This window comes from Ostrinia nubilalis, chromosome 5 (assembly GCF_963855985.1).
Source record: "Ostrinia nubilalis chromosome 5, ilOstNubi1.1, whole genome shotgun sequence".
Lineage (NCBI taxonomy): Eukaryota > Metazoa > Arthropoda > Insecta > Lepidoptera > Crambidae > Ostrinia > Ostrinia nubilalis.
This window is the reverse complement of record NC_087092.1, coordinates 814,412-835,256: the sequence shown is the minus strand read 5'-3', so window position 1 is coordinate 835,256 and position 20,845 is coordinate 814,412. Positions and strand designations below refer to the sequence as shown.

At 39.0% G+C, this 20,845-nt stretch overlaps 1 protein-coding gene across 1 annotated transcript; it reads left to right on the top strand.

Moving 5' to 3' along the window:
- The first annotated feature begins 1,141 nt into the window (after positions 1–1,141).
- LOC135072102 (D-glucuronyl C5-epimerase B) lies at positions 1,142–11,427 on the top strand. The gene is made up of 10 exons (XM_063966053.1): positions 1,142–1,362; positions 2,289–2,406; positions 3,891–4,039; positions 5,004–5,579; positions 5,693–5,827; positions 6,326–6,513; positions 7,945–8,109; positions 8,174–8,278; positions 9,748–9,964; positions 10,627–11,427. Exons 1-10 carry the CDS (start codon positions 1,294–1,296, stop codon positions 10,774–10,776), a joined length of 1,872 nt encoding a protein of 623 aa, XP_063822123.1. The 5' UTR covers positions 1,142–1,293; the 3' UTR covers positions 10,777–11,427.
- The last annotated feature ends 9,418 nt before the right edge of the window (positions 11,428–20,845 follow it).

Sequence of the window (20,845 nt, the reverse complement as noted above, 5' to 3'; positions counted from 1 at the left end):
GGCGTCATGGCGTCGGGTCGCCGTTCGCGCGCGGTTACCTCTCTGGCCATCGCGGCATGTCCGCCGGAGGCCGCGGGCGGCGCGCGCTCACGCCGCCATCGTCGAGGGCCAAGCCCGGGGCTCGCGTTGCGACTCGCGGAGCTCTCAGCGCTGCGCCGCGTGGGCGGCGATCGATGGGGGCCGCACGCCTGCGCGCCCGGAGCCGCCCGAGCGCGCCCGACGGCCCCCGAACCGGATGCACCCGTTACGCTATGAAGCTGTGACCCAGTTCGCGCGGGCACAGTGACCTCTTTCTCCTCCGTGCATGCGTTGCACTATTTAGATAGTATCTAGATAGGGTACGGCCCGGCAATCGGCAGTCGATGCATAACGAACTGTGAAATAAGTAAACTCAACGTTTGAGTTGCTGCGATGCAAATTGCGCGATTCGCTAACAATGTTCACTCAGATCTTTGTATTTTTTTTATTTGTAAACATTATTAACAGCTTTTGTTAGTTAAGTAAATAACAAAAACTTTATAGACCTATTGATTTATTTAGGTAGTAGGTAGGACCATGCTAAGACCTAGATTCTTTACTACATAAACTCGTTTCGCGGGTCGCAAAGGGGCTCCTAATTGAATTTTGTGCTCATGATTTGATACTAAACCCGTTTTTATTAAAGCTTTAATTATGTTTTGAAGAAATATTTTTTTAATCACTGACAAACTGTTTTTCTTTAGCAGCAAATGGTTCTTGGTAAGACTTTTTATCTACCTTTTGAAGCTCATAATCCGATTATAGAAAATAAATGCTTAGTAAGGTAGGTACTTAATCCCATTCATTTAAACCTATTTGTAACAGAAGCTAACATTGGGTAATTAGTTAATTAACTTAAGATTATTAGTAGATACAGAAAATCTTTTGGACGTAATTGGAAAAACTATTTTGTTTGAAGTTAATTATTCAAAACATAATTCAAAGTATTTAATTATGATTCCCCTCGAGACCATTAAGAAAATGATAAAAGAAATATCAAGTGATTGAATATAAAATCACTTGATATTTTAGAGCAAAAGCTGTCTAAAAATGATATCAACGCCTATTTGATTTCCGAACGGACGCATTTCAGTGCTGGCTGTCAATGTCAAAAACAGTCAAACAGCTGCGCACGGATCGTGGACGTATTTCTGCTGTAAAGTCGGTTTTCTATGGAATTTACTTGTTTCACCTGAAATATTTGTGAAAGTTACTATTCATGCGCTGTGTAAATAGTAATATTTAGTGATTAAGATGTGACAAAAACAAGTTCTTATGACTAGTGTCCATATATTGCTCTTCAAACAACGTCGGAACGGATGGAATACTACTACTGTATACAAAGTGAGTATATTTTGTATTAATGTACACACTTTTACCTGTTATTAGATGGGAATTCGAGCCCGCTGTGGCAGTAATGTTAGCATAGCCCGTGTGACACGTCCACAGGTAATGTTTGGTTCGCCCACGCAGGCCCTTTGGACGAGTTTTGTTTGTATCCAACCCACGTTCTATATTTAGCTGCTAATATTCTTTACTGATTGAAGAGCACAGTTAAAAATATTCATAAGCATGGAAAAGTTCTACCACAACAATATGTAATTGCAAGCTCCTTATAAATTTAATTCATAATCTTTCAGTAAGTAGCTACATACAACATATCAAAACTAATTCTTTAATAATATAATTACTTACTTATTCTAATTAGTTTCAAACTTATTTAAAGCAGATCATTAACTTCCTATGTGCTACTTGTAACTCTGGTTTCTGTTTGGCAGAGGTTGAAAGGAGAGAATCCTAAGGCATTAATTAAGTTTGACTTTTCTACCTTTTTCTGATGGGTAAAATGTATTAAATGAAACAATATAATTATATTAATCAGAAACTATCTCCATATTTTCAAAGAACAATATTCAATACCTCAAATCAAATCAAAAAATATTTATTAGACCAACAATTTAAGTCCTTAAAAATAAAATTAACTAGGCCAAGGATTTGTAACCCAAAGTGTGAGGGACTGAGGTCTGAAATAGGTTTCAAACTTTCAAAAGAGAAACCTGTGCTACCGGTCACCAGGCACACCCTCGGAGCATATGTTTTTTTTTTTTCATATTTGCATGACTAATTAAGTCAACATGTGGACATGCCAATTGTAATAATAATATCTTGTAATACCATGTAAAAGCAAATAAATATTTCTGAATGGCGTGTAGTATACCAGCTAAACTACTAAAGTGCATTAACATTTAGAATTGCTGTATCTCCGGCAGGTGACAATGATGAAGGTGGGGCGCGTGAGCATGCGGCTGCTGCTGGGCATGCTGTGCTTCTCCGTGCTGCTGCTCACGCTCATCTGGAGCCACTGCGGGGAGGTCCCGCGCAAGCCAAGTGAGTCTCGTAATGATTATTATAAATTAAAAGTAGATCCTCCTCTCTTCTAATTGCATTGCCTGACAGTCCATAATGATCTATTTAGCTTTAAGCCTTATTAACCCACTTGTTACGGAATTCACTTTTTCTTTCACTTACCATAGATAAATTTATCAGTCATGATAAATTTATCTCAAAACAATCGCTCCAAAACTTTATAGTTATTTACGTCAGTGTACTTATAAGACTTGGACAGTACTGCGACGCACCTCATCTTTCAAATGTTGCACATAAAAATTGTTTACACTACCCACATTAGTAAAAATATTTATGTAAAAGTGGTGCGCTTTTTAAAAGAACGCTAGTAACAAGTGGGTTAAAAGTAGATCCTCCTCTCTTCTAATTGCAGTGCCCGACAGGGTCCATAATGATCTATTTAGCTTTAAGCCTTATCTATCTTATGGTGATCCAGCAAATAAATATCTATCTATTATGAAATACCAATACTTACTTTTGAGCTAACACCCATTTATCAAGCAAGCCAAGTGAGATACTGATGATTATGTACCAATACCTCTAATCTTACTCCCAATTTATCAAACTTGAAATTTAATATAAGCTTAATACAAATTTTTGTGTTCAGAATATCTTAGTAAGTAGGTATTGCCTCTTCTCAGTAAAATATGTCAAGAATTATACAATACACAGAAGTTTTCCTGTTTGTGTTATTGTGATTATGGCATTATTATTATGGATGCTAAGTCATATACCTAAAATGATATGTAATGCATTCCTTCTATCTTCTATCTTTGTTTATATTTTAAGCAAATAAAATGGCCCCACCCAAGGCCAATGACAACTAATTTATTGCAAATCTTGAAAACAACTAGGTAATTTTTTAATTGGTACTGTTGGTAGTTTACAGAGAGGGAAGATAAATGATTTCAGTTGAGGATGATGTGTTAATAATAAGTTAAAAAAAAATTAGGATGCATGTGAATTAAACGAAAATGATTGTATGAAAATATTTAAATAACATAAACATCACATCTTGTCTTTTAGCAAATCTTTAAGGGAAATAATAACTCAACTCTACTGAAATTTTATACAGGCTGTCTCTGTTTGTCTTCAGTAGTAATCAGCCAATTAGTATGGAGATATTGTTTCTGTAAGAAAGTTGCATTTGCATAGTAGAATCAATCCTTTTTGTTTGATCCATACTTACATGGACACCCTGTATAATACTAATCCTACTACTCCTATGTTAAAAGCTAATCTTCTTCTTCTGTCGACAACAAACCTACACAGTGTCAGCCCAAAACTCCGCTACAAGAGTGGCGTCGTAAGCAGCATTCATTAAATCCTCCTGCATGCAGTTGCTCGGGCACCCAGGGCACGACATCATGTGCTTCATCAACTAGGGAACAAAACCGCACCTGCACTCCATGTCTGAGCCATGTCTGACCTGACCAGATTAAAAGCCAATGTGTTTCTTCGTTCAGTAGGCTCGGTGATATCCAACGCCCTCTCCGAGCGCAAGGCTGCCAGCGACGAGATCGAGTGCGTCATCAACGGCGAGTACTCGGTGGCGTGCCGCCGCGATAGAGACGAAGTCTTCGTGCCTTTCTCATTCATCCACAAGTACTTTGAGGTGAGATCACTATAGTCTGGTCCGTGAGCACGTAGAATTTTGTCCAATGACCCCAAGCTACCCATCCTTAGCGCTCGCACACTCACTGCGGGTGCCAGTCGCACAGCGCGACAGCAATATAATTACGCGCAAGTGATAAAGATGGGTAGCTAGGGGTCATTGGACAAAATTCTACGTGCTCACGGACCGGGCTTTAGTAGGCGATTATCACACTGCGCCGCGGTACGCGGGACGACAGATTTAATCATTGTATGCAAGTACCTCAGTTTGTATAGAAAACACGCGCGGCACAACACACTGACAACGCGTCTGCGCGCGGGATTTTTTATATGAAATCACGCGGAGCGCGGCGCAGTGTGATAATCGCCGTACAGGCCTCTTTTGAAAGCCATTTGTTGATTTGTACTTCGCTTTTCTTCTTTGAGGTAAATACTGCATTAATCTAGACTAATATTACAAAGAGGAGATGTTTGATTGTTTTATTGAATAGGCTCCGAAACTACCTAAACTAAAAAAATCACCATTGGAACTAAATATCAATGGTACGAAGTTCGCCGGGTCAGATATGTTGTCATAAAGAGTAGTAAAAGATTGCTATGCCTATCATATCGAAGTTCAATAAAGGGATTACTTTGTAGTATGCATTAACACAACCGAAACAATAAGTAAGGTCATGACGACACATAATTGTGTCAACCGCTATTTAGTTTCATCACGATATCATTTAGTTAATTTTACTTTTGTAAAAATAATTTTCGAATATTAAACTAGTTCCGAATGTAATCTATCGCCATAATGAACTAGTTACTTTAATCGAGGGCATTTTACTACATCATTATCAAGGCTAATTGACTAGTTCCAAAAACAAGCTAGTTTTCCTCGAAATCAATCAACGCACATTATATTAATTGAGTTACGCAATAATATAGTAATTAATTCCCTCATACATATTTTGTTTCCATAGATCTATGGGAAAATAACTTCGGGGGATGGTGGAGAAAAATTCGAATGGTCACACAGCTACAGCAAAATCTACCATCCCAAGAAGAAGTACGATCCGCGCGGCACCTTTACTACATTCGAGAATTACAACGTGGAGGTGCGGGACCGGGTAAAATGCATCAGCGGCATCGAAGGCGTCCCGGTCTCGATGCAATGGGAGCCAAAAGGGTTCTTCTATCCAACGCAGATAGCTCAATTTGGACTGGCACATTACAGCAAGAACTTGACAGAACCGGAGCCTCGGAGAAGAATAATAGACGATGGGGAGAAGCATCTAGAGAATTGGATCGTCAGCAAAGACGCTTATATGGCCCGGGAATACGACACGGCTCTCCACACAAATGTCCTGAGGTTCTCGACGTCAGACCACGCGTCGAGCCAAGTCTGGCTGAAGGTCAACATCACCCAAGATTTTGTGCTGAGTCTAGATCTGACATTATCTGCCAACTCCTCGCTGACAGTCGTGCTCCAGAATAAGGATAAAAAGGAAACAGTGTACTTACATTACGTTACTAGTCAACAGTTAATTTATGCGCAAGTGAGTTACTGTTTCTTTTGATTGATTTTATTGAACTTTTTCTTGATGATTTTGTAAGTATTGCATACTTACCCCAATAGTATTTCTTCTAAAGTGGTTGACTTTTACATCAGGAGGACCACATCTACTACGGTATCGGCACAGAGCCTCTGTGGAGGCGAGTCACCCGCGACCTGATCATCGACATGCAGAAGGGCTGGGCGCTGCTGGACAAGCCCAAGAGAAAGTCGCCACGGTCCAAGTTCAAGGTAAATCTTCCAATCCTGTTGAGTTTTCAGTGAGATATTTTCCATATAATGTCAAATGCAGTTGACATTCTTACCACGAATAATTTACCTAAGTGCTACTGTCTACGTAGTGTCGCTTCATTCATAGACGCGTATTCGTTATTTTACGTTTGGTGTACACTTGCTTGCAGCTTACATGCAAAAACCTATGAAATGCTTTCGGCGGCAGCAATGTAGCGACGCGAGCGCGACGCTATAGTCTGGTCTGCGAGCATGTGGATGACCCCAAGCTACCCATCCTTATCGCTCGCGCGTAATTATGTTGCTGTCGCGCTCGCACACTCACTGCGGGCGCCCGTCGCACACTTGCGACAGCAATTGCCTTACGCGCGAGCGATAAGGATGGGTAGCTTGGGGTCATTGGACAAAATTCTACGTGCTCACAGACCGGGCTTTAACAGTGGCACTAAGTTTCGTAGGCGAGGTCGTGAATGAGTCATTTGTAATTTGTCCGAGCAGATATCATCCATCATCCTGAGCGGCGCGGGCAGCGTGGACAACATCACCATCGCCGGCAGCGAGCACATGGCGCACTTCTTCGCGGCGGCGCGCTGGCTCGCGCGGCAGCAGCGCGCGCGCTCGGGCGGCTGGCCCATCCCCGTGCGGCGCCGCATCGCCGCCGGCGTCGCCGAGCTGCGGCCGGGCTGGTGAGTGTCCCCAGCAGCAGCGGCGGCGGCGGCTGGCACGCGCGGCAGCAGCGCGCGCGCTCGGGCGGCTGGCCCATCCCCGTGCGGCGCCGCATCGCCGCCGGCGTCGCCGAGCTGCGGCCGGGCTGGTGAGTGTCCTCAGCGGCGGCGGCGGCGGCGGCTGGCTCGCGCGGCAGCAGTAGTCTAACCCACACTCAGCTGGACTTCCTAACCTATTCCCTTTTTAATGCATTTTATCTTGTGTCAAGGAAATAAAAATATATTTTTAAGTCTACGTTAGCGAAGAAATGAAGTTGTCATCCGCGCGCATTAGCCGTATGCCATTATGACGCAAAGTACAACGGTGGACCCAATTTTAGGGCTTCTATAATACGCAATTAGCCGCAGTGACAAGGCCCTGAATGCCTAAGCTTAAACAACTAGTATAATTTTAGACTGACCTACAAATAAAGTGTGTAAATTAATCAGCGATAGAGCTGTCGTGCGAACCGTCAACTCCGACAGTAACTGCCACTCCTGGTGAAGTATGAAGCGGCGGTCGAAGGTTGCAGGGTTATTAGGACGAAGGGTTATCAGGCAGCCGTTATTTACATTAATTTGCGGACAGACAGTTTTACACGACGTTTAGCACCTATCAATCAGACTGAGAGATGTTTACACGTTGTCTTGGTTTGCACATTTGTATTTGAGATAGCTAAACCCGTGTTATGGATACGCGAGTTTTCATACATGAATCACATCCTCAATATGATAAGCCCACATCTTTAATTCAATGCCGGATCTCATTCATTGTTCAATGTCGTCTCAAGCGTTGTAAAGTAACGTAGAGGCGTTGTTGCAGACACTCAGTCATAATTAAGCCAAGGGCGCGCGAGTTAACTTATATACTTTACCCACCATTTTCAATATGATATGCCCGCATAGCTTGTCCAAAGCTGGAACTCTTATTCATTGTTCTAAACTATCTGAAACGCCATAAGGCCCTCGCCCACGGCGACATTTTACGTACGCGTTTACGAAACGCGCGACAGCATCGCTACTAACGCGCGTTAGTAGCATTTATAGTAGCAGAAGCGATACTACAGCAGCGCGACTGCATCGCTACAAAAAGTCGGCGTGGGCGAAGGACCTTAACAGCGCTTTCACATTTAGGCGATTTAGCAGCGCGACAAACGCGCGACACACGCGCTGCCGAAAATTTCATACTATGTGACAGCTGATTCCTCCCTTCACACTTCACAAAAACGCCGCTGCCGCGCTGCTGTCGCGCTACTAACGCCCTAATGTGAAAGCGCTCTAAAGTAACTTTAGAAGACAAGCCACTTTCACGCGAATTTACCACGTCATACACATAACATGAAAACCTACAATCCTTATCCATGTTTCTATACCACCTTGAGCGTTGTATAGTAACGTAATGTGTCGTGGCAGGCACTCGGCCATGAGCCAGGGGCACGCGATGTCGGTGCTGGCGCGCGCGTACCACCGCAGCGGCGACGCGGGCTACCTGCGCGCCGCCCAGCGCGCGCTGCGCCTGCTCGACGTGCCCAGCGCCGCCGGCGGCGTCAAGGCGCTCTGGATGGACAAGCACGTCTGGTGAGTCACATAATACGTTCTTCTTCTTTTCGTGTAAGCATGTCTGGTGAGTCACACACCGCAGCGGCGACGCCGGCTACCTGCGCGCCGCCCAGCGCGCGCTGCGCCTGCTCGACGTGCCCAGCGCCGCCGGCGGCGTCAAGGCGCTCTGGATGGACAAGCACGTCTGGTGAGTCACTCTATACGCCTTTAAAGTATGTTCGCCGAGAGTTGATAAATATTATGAAATGTCTTGCAATAGCGACTGTCGCTTAATTATCGCATTCTGTATGGCGGGCGTCGTTTGTCACAACGCGCTCTGAGTACCATGGTACGAGCCACGCAGCTGTCGTCAAGCGCCCCGGCCGGCGGGCCGCAATGTGTGAAACGGAATAGATTTATTTTACATAAGACCGAAATGAATGGTATGACAGTGGGTAGGGCTTTGCCCAACATTGGGATACACTATAAGCCACTTGATAATAATGAAATACTTTTTATCCAAACATGGACGCCACGTGTTTGATCCGTATCCCCACGTATGCCCTAACCGGTACAATTCCCGTAAAAGAGATAATAATGATAATCTACCAACTTTTTCATTATATCGACAAAAATAATTAGCGGGCCGCAATTTATAATTAGTTTAGAACCTCTGATATTTAATTTTTTTTACCAACTCTCGGCGAACAGACTTTAGTTTCAGTCAGTCATCTTCAGTCACCACAGAGTCAAAAGCCAGTGTTCAATATTAAGCTTCATAAATGTTGTTTTGAGTTACCGGTAGATGGCGCTGTGTGTAGGTTGAATCGCGGTTTAAAAGTTTTTGACGGGCTTGACGGCCCATACATAAAGGCAATCTTGTTTCGGAATAGAGGAGGAGCCTGACTCTCGTTACACAGGTTAACCTTATACGAGAGCGGCACATATCTTGTAATTGTAAAGTGTTTATTTAATAAAAGTATTTTCATTTTCATTCAATAAATGAACCTTGCCACTGGAATCTTGGTTTTATTCAAATTACCTGTGGGTTTTTGGGACTTATACAGCCTGCAAGCTACCGAGTGAGCCGAATAAATCCATGACTTAATCGTCTCCCTTCTTCGCAAAATATGTTTGGACACTAATATTTAAAATATGTTTTAAGTACAAGGCCAGAGTTCCCGCTCTGGTTGAGCATGGATGATGGAGCATTCATATTCAACACTCGGCTGCTGCCTGCTACTCAGGACATTTCTAAGCGTTAGCATTTGCTTAACGTGAACGCTTCACTGCTTCGTGGTTCGGCCGTGCATCAAGACTTTTTATTCCCCTTATTCCTTTATGCGCAAATTGTCAAGCGGTCGCAATCTGCCAAATTCGCAAAATGTCAAATGCGCAAACTGTCAAATTTGCAAAATGTCAAGTTTCTAAAATGTCCAGTTGTTTAGGTTTTAATAATAAAAGTCAAGTAATTAATTGGCAGAACTTTTAATCATTAAAATTTTAAGGTTTTTTTAAGTATGAAACCATAAAACCGTAATATAGACATTTTTAAAACTTGTCATTTTGCGAATTTGGCAATTTGCGAATTTGTCAGATTGCGACCGCTTGACAATTGCGAATTTGACAATTTGCGCATAAAGGCCCTTATTAAATGTTTTGACTGTATATTTCCAGGTACGAGGAGTACCCGACGAAGCCACCGCTCTTCGTGCTGAACGGGTTCATCTACACGTTGCTGGGACTGTACGACGTGCACGCGGCCGAAGGCGACAACACGGTCTCGCTCGCGCGCAAGCTGTTCGACGACGGCATCGCAAGCCTCAAGGCGCTGCTGCCGCTCTACGACACCGGCGGCGGCAGCTTCTACGACCTGCGCCACTTCACGCTCGGGGTGAGATTGTGAATACAACGTAAAACCCATTGAAGCGCTAGAAGGAATGAGGGTGTTCTACATATCTGTCAATGTCATGTCAAAATCCACCAATCATGCAGCATTTGGACCTCCCGTCTACGTATTGCCATCTGGCGGATTTTTCAATCGCGAAAACCCTCATTGATTGGTAATCCTACACAACAATCAGCCGCGGTGACTGGCGTGACGGTGCAAATAAGTAATGCCCTCAGGACCGCTATCTGATGTGCTGATGTCTGTCTATGATGTTCATGACTCCGTAACTCATCGTATTCATCTCACTGACATTTGACTACAGTAGAATTAGAACCCAGAACTGCAGCTGACGTACATTAGCCACTCGTACCACCAATCTAAAGTACGGCCATGTAAGGCCATATAAGGATGTCCACTGCTGGACAAAGGCCTTCTCCAAGGAATTTCCACAAAGACCGGTACTGCGCCGCCCGCATCCAGACACCTCCCGCGACCCTCACCTGATCATCGGTTCACCTAGTGGGGGACCTACCCACACTACGTCTTCCACTGGCACTTTATTTTAGCAATTCTGCAGACTATGTCGGTTACTTTGGTTCTCCTGCAGATCTCATTTCTGATTCGATCACGTCAGGTCATTAAATCAGTGTTTATTAACTCTTCAGGTAAGCCCCAACATCGCGCGGTGGGACTACCACGCCACGCACGTCAACCAGTTATACCTGCTAGCGGGCCTGGACGACGACCCCATCCTCATCAACACGGCGCGCCGCTGGGAAGGGTACATGCAAGGCAAGAGGGCGGCGCACAACTGAACCCACTCACGAAGAACCCAGGGAGAAACCTCTTCGAACGTGGTCGCCACGGTATACCAAGTATACGAGTCGCGTAATCCCACGGCAACGACGAAACAAAACAATATCGCGGCGCGGTAAGTCGAATCTCGAATATTACAAAAGACGTTCGATTCAAGTCTGGAATCATTTCTGCTCTCGCTGCAGTCAGACGACTTTATTGAGTTATCTGTTACGTATTCAATATTTAGTTTTAGTATCGAGACTTTCGTGTGGAGAAGGCGGTTAGTGCTATACTAACCTAGTAATTTGAAAGTTTACGTTTATTTATAAAGAAACGATCTTTCAACTAAAACTGTTGTATAGATAATATGACATTCTATGATAAACTATAAAACATATTGGGAAGCCAATGTCGAATTGTCGACATAGTGGTATTTATACTCTCATTTAATGGGAAATGGGTAATGCTGCCAAAAGACTGTTATACGAATTGGCGAAAACTCTAATCACAAATATAGACTTTTTATCATATTTCATTGCAGTTGTTTAAAATATAAATAATCACAAGAATATTACAAAATAAACAATCTACTTAAATTAAGAAAATCTGTTTAGTCTAGTATCTGCTTTTAGACTCTTGGAAATGTGCATGAAACTTCTATGATAGATACTTACTTTCTGAGGTATCAACCAAAAACATACTCACGAAGACTGATAAAACAATTTGTAATGTGTATGTATGTTGCCACAAACAAAATTTAAAACTATTGACTTTGTACAAATCGATTGTAGAAAAAATTTCCTACAATTTTAATCTACAATATTCTTTAACTTTCTACCGCGCATTATAACTTTGTACTTAACCATATTGTGAGCCATTCTTTAGTATAAGTACTAAAAACTTAATTATCAAGTACCATATCATTGTATATAGTTAGGGTTCGTCGTAGGTATTTTATTTATTTACAACAGTCATGTTGTTAGCATATTAAGAGTGAGTGTGGACTGTAATACTTTTACAGTCAGTTTGAGAAGAACGTTTATATGTGTAGAAGTATTTATGTCTTGAAGGGTAGATGACAATACTGCATGCTCCCGCTAAAGTCGCCTCACACTGTAAGACCATATAATGGCAAGTCTCGGGGCTCACCACTTCATTTAGTTGTAAGAAGCGAGGCCCCAACCGAATAGATGTAGGATTAATCGTTTTATACATAAGAAATACAAGCATTCGTGCTTGAATAATCACGTTTCTAGAACTGAAAATATTGTTAAACAATTTAATCGACTACTGACATACGTTTAATCAACGAGATGCTTATCTGGCCTACAAACAATCTGTCGACATTAAAGTTCTGTTGGCATTTTTCAGGCCAATCTTTATAGTTTTAAGACTTGCCCTGATATTTGTGCTGTCAGTGAATTCTCTTTTTTGCCTCTCGGGAGACTATTTAACTTGACTAGCGTTTTATAAATAAGAATTTCGAAACAAATCCCAACCTGTCTTATATAAATGACAAATAATTAAGTGTAGTTAGAATAATGTCTAGCTGAACTGTCGGTAGATATTGCGAATATACTGAACTGTTTAATTATACGCTATGTATATGTATATCTTATTGTATAAATTATGTACACCATGTAGATACTTTATAAAACTGCTAAGCTACCTTGAAAAATTCACGATTATAGTATCTTAATTATTATTTTTTGTATCTGATAAAACTTTACGAACCAAACAGTATAAAGAAATTGTTCAAAATGTACTTTATGGTACTTTGGAACTTCTGATTTTATATCTAAGAATTATGACAATGTCAACGCACAAATAGTGTATTGCTAAAATTGTTTCCACTCATCGCTCCATCTTTTTTCAATAGTAGGTACCTACTTGCTCTACTTAAACTCGTATAACGTTATAGCAGTCAGACGTAAAGCACAAGTATATGTTATAATTTAAGAGTAGATGTGTAAATAATAATATGAGTATTTCTCAAAAAAAATGTACGTAACGAAATAGTAGTAACGAAATAGTAAGGCCATAAGGCTTGTTATACATTGGCGAAATATTGTGAATGCTCTTCATTTATTCAATTCGAAATATTTGTAAGTATGCACCCAAATACGGGGTAATATTAAGGGGTTAGAAATAAAATAAGGGAGTAATCATTCATAATATTTTAATAAAATTATTTTTGTTCCATCATGTTTATCCATTTTGAGTCGTTCTCTGTAAGCTTTTTGCCTTTCGGCATTGGTTTTTGGCGGCATTCCTAAAAAAACAAAAGAAGTAATCACATAAAAACGTAATCTAAATGATTTGATAATTTTTTGCTGGTGGCACTTCTGTAAAGCAGATAGTATCCAATCCTTTTGTTATTAACGCTCTATATTTTTTGAAATAAATTAAGTAGTGAATATTACTATGCTTAGTCAGGTAATAACAGTATACACTCAGCATTATGTTGTACTTTTTCGTAACGTAACGAAATTCGTAAAAAACGTAACGAAATATTAGACAAAATGAGATCAGAAACAAGTATTTTTTTGATAAAATTTGTTACAGCAAATATAAAAGCTTACTAAATGTTCGTACCACACGTATTACAAAAAACGGTTAAATGAAGACTTACCGTTCTATATAAAATCGCTGATTTTACTGCCTGTTACGAAAAAGTAATCCCACAAAACACACACGTTTTCACTAATTTTCGCGATAGATGTTATGGCGGAGACGTCAGGTCAACAGCCATTCAGAGTGCAGCTATTGTTGTCCGTGTAAAATAAATACGGAATTGTTCAGAAACCATGGGAAAGTAGAAATAAATCGTAACTAAAGAGTAAATAACGAAATAGTAAATGAGAGCGACTCATTTTGTTTTATTGCTTTAAATTGCCAATTCATTATGACACCCCATAGAAAATCAATTTGATACAGAAACTGCGATTACTGTAGAACGATAATACAAAGAAAGGACAATGGGCAAAATGGTACCCGGCTCCAATAGATATGAGTCCAGTATCGTTTGAAAGGTCTTACCAAGATGAACAACTTTTACTATGACCACCAGCCTCTGATCTGGTTGTGTACGAAGATATACATACTTTTTTGCAGAATGGTACCCGGCTCCAATAGTAATGTTTGTAGTGTCATTTGAAAGGTCTTACCAAGACGAACAACATTTACTATGGCCACCAGCCTCAGATCTGGTTGCGTTCGAAGATAAATATACTTTTTGTGTAACCTAAGTATCATACAGTATGAAGGAGGACGCGCTCGGGGCAGGGCACCGACGAGATGGTCGGACGCGGTGAGGAAGACGGTGGGCGGGAGTTTGCATCGTGCGGTCCACACAGCTTATGACCGCAGTCTGTGGAGGAACACTATCTGTGGTCGCGATCCTCATCAGTGAGGGAGGAAGAGACCGAGGAAGAAAAAGAAGAAGTATCATACGTGTCCATCGTATGGTACTTAGGTTATGCGAGTCAGGAAGGGTTTACTGTTCCAGCATCCTTCCTTAACTGTATAATTATTGATGGGGATGATTGTGAAATAAATATTTTTATTTAAAGAAGTACTACCCTCTTATTAATAAAAAGTTACACCTAGGAAGAACCTTGGATTAAAATGACATTTCCATACCAAATGACATTTTAAGCCAGAGTTCAACTAGGGTGTAACTTTTATTAATAAAGGGGTTAAAGTTTTATTCATAATTCATATTCATAATACTTTATTGCTTCATTTGGTGAGAAGGTCTTAAGCTAATACATACGTATACATCCTCAAATGAACCCTGACAGGGTATTACAATATTCGGTTATTAATAAAATTATCACTAAAATTTAAAAAGAAATACTAAAAATAAATTATGCATGCTTAACAATTTCATAATCCAATTCATAACATTTAAATTCCAGTTCATTATTTAATGTCAATACTAATAATCATGTTAAAATTAATAATAAGTTCAAAATAATAATATTAATAGAAATAGTATTACACTAATAGTCAATGGTTACAATTTGTCGTCATAATACTCCTTTAAGCAATAATATGCCTTACTTAATAACAATTCTTTTAATATTTGTTCGAAGTTTTTACCTTGGAGGGCTTTGATTGAGTTGGGCAAGTGGTTATAAATTTTAATTGCCATAAATAGTGGACCATTGTTGTACAGTGTCAAACGGGATGGAGGCAGTACTAAATTATTTTCTCGTCGAGAGTTTTGTTTTCCAGGTAGGTCACCAATTTTTTTAAAATAGTGGGGATATTTTTTCACTAGTCGCCCTAACTCAAAGATATACATACACGTCACAGTGAGAACCTTTAAGTGAACAAATATCTGCCTGCATGATTGTCTCGGAGCTGTGTGTGTTATGATCCTAAGGCAGCGTTTTTGCAGGATTAGTACGGTTTGTACGTTAGTAGCGTTGCCCCACAGTACCACTCCGTACCTTATCCAGGCTGCGGCATGACTATGATACGCGGTAAGTGCACACTCTACGTTTGTACCCTTTCTGAGTTCGCGCAGCGCATATGAGAATCGACTCAGTTTACCCACTAAAGTATCAACATGATTCTTCCAACTTAGAGTCGCGTCTATAGAGATACCCAGCAGCTTAAAGTCTTTGACTTCCTCGATGTTTTGTCCATCGTGAGTTAAATTAAAGGATATTCCCGATCTTTGATATGGCCGGAACTGCATCAATTTGGTTTTCTCAATATTTAGTGTTAAGCCTATATCTTTTAAATGTGATTTAATTTCATGAAGTGCTTCTGTTAATGTGTTATTCAGGCTGCTCAAATTATCGTAACTGCAAGAGACCAAGAGTGTTGCATCGTCTGCAAATAGGACCACTTTGTGGCGTACCGCAGAGGGAAGGTTATTGATGTAAATTAAGAAAAGTAAACATCCGAGCACGCTTCCTTGTGGTATAGACCCTGATACTAGCTCTGCAGGAGAGCGAACCTGACTAATAACGCGCGTTGTTTCGTGATAATGTTGCACTTCAACAAGTTGCTTTCTTTGGCTTAAATATGAGGCGAGCCATTCTTTTGCTACCCCACGAATTCCGACGGATTGTAACTTTTGTAAGAGTACACTGTGAAGGACCCTGTCATAAGCTTTGGACAAATCCATAAAAATTGCTACGGCGCACATATTTTTATTTAGAATTTCGAGTACTTCTACAACAATATCAAATACAGCCGAAGTCGTCGAGCGGTTCTTGCGAAATCCATGTTGGTTTTTGTTGAAAACGTCATTTTTTTCTAAGAAGTGATACATTCTTTGGCATATAATTTTCTCAAATAACTTTGATATTACTGACAGAAGTGCGATGGGGCGGTAATTTGAAGGATCTGACTTATCGGCCTTTTTGAATATAGGTTTGATAACAGCTAGTTTAAGAGATTCTGGAAATTTACCCTCACTATAAGATTGGTTAATTAGCAATGTTAGGGGTTTTACAAATTCGTCAATACAGTGCACTAGGAGCGTAGCCGGAATCTCATCGTGGCCAAAAGTGTTATTTCGTTTTAAGCCTAGGATAGCTTTTTTTACCTCTATATTAGATACGCTGCCCAAGTAAAATGAGTTGAGCAAAGAGTTTGCACTGTAGTAGTGTGTTTGATTGTCAACAGGGTTTATAGATCTATAGTAGGTATTAAATATATTTGCAATCTCAGTTGGGCAGGTAGTAATGTTATTATTGACATTCAAAGTAATGTTTTCGTGTTTTTGTTTATTTAATTTTAATTTTTCGTTGATCATACTCCACATTGTTTTATATTTATTTTTAGAGGATTTTATTCTATGTATATTCGATTTTCTTTTTTCTGTACATATAATTTTCTTTAGTATTTTGCAATATAATTTTGAGTATGTTTTTAAAGACTCGTTTTCGAATTTAGTTAAGAGGTAGCGTAGGATTCGCTTATGATAGCAACTCTTTCTTATACCTTTAGTAATCCATTTTGTTTTTCGTGTACTTTTTATTATAATTGTTTTGTGCGGTATGTATTTGTCTAATAATGCTTTTATTTTGGTATGAAATACATTATAATTTATATTAATATCATTTTTTGGAATTATTAAGTTATGCCAAGGAATTGTTTGCAATTCGGATTTGAAATGAGACATGTAATTATTGCTAAATATCCGTTTTTTTATTTTGTGTCCAATTTTATTATCACAAATTTTGCGGTCTAGAGAGATTTTTCCAATCAAGGAGTTATGATCTGATAACTGGAATTTTTTAACCTCTGACTGTATACTTACATTTCTACTAACTATAATCTGATCAATGCACGTTGAGCTATTTGGTGTTTCACGTGTAGGTGTATTAATTAAACATTTCAGACCAAACGAATTCAATATATTAATGAATCGGCACGCGATAGGGGCGTTTTTTGTTATATCTATATTAATGTCTCCAGCTATGATTATTTGTTTTGTAATTGAATGTTTTGTGATGTGGTTTAGCAAAGACTGTATTTGTGTAAAGAACTTTTCTATCTCTCTATCTGTGCGGTAGATGGAGATTATTAGAAAATTATATTCCACTAATTCAATGGCACATAATTCTACGACAAATTCTTCCGTAAAGGCTTGTATGTCTATTACTTCTTAAGAGTTTTATTATGGGTTGCTAAAGCGAATAAACTCACAAGACCCAACAAGTCCACCCACAAGATGGACCGACGACCTCACAAAGGTAGCGGGAAGGCGCTGGATGCAGGCCGCCACCAACCGGCCATTGTGGAAATCATTGGGGAAGGCCTATGTTCAACTGGACGTCCTATGGCTAAAATGATCACGATGATGATGATGAAAGCGAATAAAGATCTAATAGCTTGGGTAGTTCATCGTAGGTATAATCCTTTCCTTTTCAATGCTTCTTTTAGTTATATTAATAGATTGTAGTCATAATACATACTCGTATACATGGATGATTGTGTTATACTTTCATTATAATACTTAGTGGAATTACTGCTTTCAAAACGTGAATTAGATCTGGCCCCATAGCAGACATTTTCCTACATCTAAAGGCCTTTTAAAATATATATTAGTTATGGCTATTGGAGCGGGTACCACTTTCCATACATTTGTGCCCATCATCCTTTACAATAATTTAGTTACGTATCGCATTTTATGAAACAAAAACACATGAAAAAGCTAGGGTGGCAAACAGATTTTTGTATGAAAGGTAAAAAAGGACTATTTTTAAAATATCTAAATATTTGGTAATAAGTAGGATTATAGCTATAATTCTTCGTTATCTTAAAGATTAATATTCATCCTTCAAAATTGTGTGTGTGTTTTTTTTGTGTGATGATTTATAAATATAAAACTTTTGAACTGTTTCAAAGCACACTTTTTTTTTTCAAAATGTACATTTTTTTTGAGAAATACTCATATATTGCTAAAAATCTCTTGCCACAAAGCATCTATCTTGTATTAGAGTATCATAAGTATGAAAATTATATCTAGTATGGGATTTCCTTTGTCGGACTATACATATCAACATACAACATATGCCGCATCTCGCCTCACACTATAATAAACGGTAAACCGTGTTTTGGAGATATTTGATCATTGTACGAAGTTTCATAGACCACTCGTATGAAACAACTTTTCTTCAATAGTTATCTATACTAAAGTAAAAATTAAAACTGTTGTCGATCGGCTGTGATTTAAAGCACAAAACTTATCGATTGTCAATTGAAATACAGAAAATTATTCGAAATGTTAAAAATATACTTATTAAAGCTAGGTCTACAGCTACTAGAATCTAAATTGAAAAAAAAACTGCTGGCACAGTACTATCACAATAAATTAAATAAACATACTACTCGAATTTGATGAACATAGTGCGAATTTGTGTAAATTGAAATTATAACAAATTATACAAAACCAAAAGCACAAATTAAATACAACTTTATAGGTATGTATTCTATCAACTGACATCCTTGCCTGACCATTGACTGATCATAGTTTAGGATGAATTACTATTTCAATATTTAATTTCGTTTACATAACCTTAGCGTAAGTAAGAACAGTAGACCTCTGAATGAATTATGATAATATGTATATGTAATTGAATTAATGAAAAATCGTATACTTACTTCTTTTTAAAATACTGACATGAATATTACTGCAACTTACTTTCCAATCAATATAATTGAATAACACCATTAATAATTAAAATATAAGTTACTAATTTCGTACGTAGAAACCTGAGTTCTATGTCGACTTACATAAAAATAATCCTTCATGTGAGGGCCAAACCACACGCGCTATTTAAATTGCGCATTAAAAAACACCAGTGATTTCTTTAATAATTTTAAAGAAATCAACACTTTATGCCACACCTAAGTGCAATATTCGCCAACGAATGTAGATATCCGAAGACAAGATAGAAGACATTCCAGTATGAGCAGAGCTTATTACTTGTAGTTACTTGTACATAACGTTTGTTGAACCCGTTATTTTATTTTTATTGTTGATTTTCTATACCGATGAGTTGGTGTATTTAAGAATTATGTTATATTATGATATGTTCTAAAAATCATTAACAACCAAAATGAAACAAGGCATAGGAAAACAGTCCAAGAAATAATGACAACCTTTTTTGTCCCATTTTTGTTAAAACCTAACATAATATAACACAATTTTAACACTGACTCATACATTGTTTTTATACTTATTTTGAAAACATTGCACACGCATTTTATTCTATTTTATAAAATAAATATTATGGGTCTAGTGTTTTACTAAATATTAGCAAAAAGTTTACTGTAATCATTCACGCATAGTCTTATTTTTCTGTTTTTTTTACTAAATAATGCTTGGCAAATCGGTAAAATATCGTACTAGACTTCAGGGTACGCATATGTTGAACGAAGCTGCAGAATCGTATACGATTTCTTTTGCGAATTGGAATTCTAATGCTTCTAAACTTTGCCTCCAGTTATGTAGCATTAAGCAAATAAAGACCGTATATTACGTGCGCATACGATGCACGTTTTGTCGACCCTGCGAGCCGTAATATTTCTTACTTGCTGTCTTTTTAAACTGGTCAATGTGCTATATTCCTTATGCCCACTCCATTCGAACCATATTTCCTTGATGCTACATAACATTATCACCCATGTAAGTGTGCAGTGTATTGAATCTTAATGTAACTTAAACCTTCACGTTAAACTTGCGTTGGATGTACTCTCGATACTCTGTATCCCTTGATTCCTATTGTACAGTTGTGTAAAGCTTGTAAAATGTAGAGAGTTAGCGAATGCACTTGTGAATGACAATAAAGGTGTCTCAAACAATAATGACGACTTATTTTTAACCTTTATACCAGTTTATTTAACTATATGTCTGTTTCAGATAAGCTAGCAGCTTATTTCAAACCTGTCCAGCTTGGCTTTGGTAAAAAAGTTTGCGGTTCCGAATCCACCATCCATTTAACTTGTAGTTTGAGATCCATCTTAAACAAAACTTGTTTTCAAGGACATAGATAGTGTGTCAAACAACAGAAGAAAAGTAAATTCATCTATCATGTTGACAGAAACTGCTGTCAAATAATGACAATTCAGTCAGCAAAAAATGACACAAAAATCTAATTCGCTCAAAAGTTTATTTTGAAATGTCTATTTAGTTGACCAAATAACTTGCAATTTTGGAATACCAAAATGAAAATTTCGGTAAATATTACGAATTCGCACTGACGGTCACGTATGTAGGACCGCAGGCACCAGATTCCTAGTGGTTGGTTTCGGTTCAGAACAATGAGCAAAAACAACCTGCCATCCAAGTCTAAACAACAACGATTCAAAGGTGTCGAAAATTTTCTACGTAGAGTTGCATTTAACTTAGGTATATGTGAATTTTCTGTTCATTATGCCTCTCCGGTCCCGAGCCTCAACATCTTTGGCATTCCATTCCGCCGGCTCGGGACCGGGAGAAGCACAAATCGCATAAACGTTTGTAACCTTCCGTTTCTAATCCAAATTTCGATTTCAGGAAACAGTCCATCTCAGACCGAAGTGAAAATAATATCTTGCATTCCAATAGACGTGACC

What these genes read in the sequence shown, in the direction of transcription:
- LOC135072102 (XM_063966053.1), top strand. Translation starts at nt 1,294, where the DNA reads ATGACTAGTGTCCATATATTGCTCTTCAAACAACGTCGGAACGGATGG. An exon ending in GGAGGTCCCGCGCAAGCCAA is followed by an intron (nt 2,407 to 3,890) that starts GTGAGTCTCGTA and finishes TTCTTCGTTCAG; the next exon opens with TAGGCTCGGTGATATCCAAC. An exon ending in CGCCACGGTCCAAGTTCAAG is followed by an intron (nt 5,828 to 6,325) that starts GTAAATCTTCCA and finishes TTGTCCGAGCAG; the next exon opens with ATATCATCCATCATCCTGAG.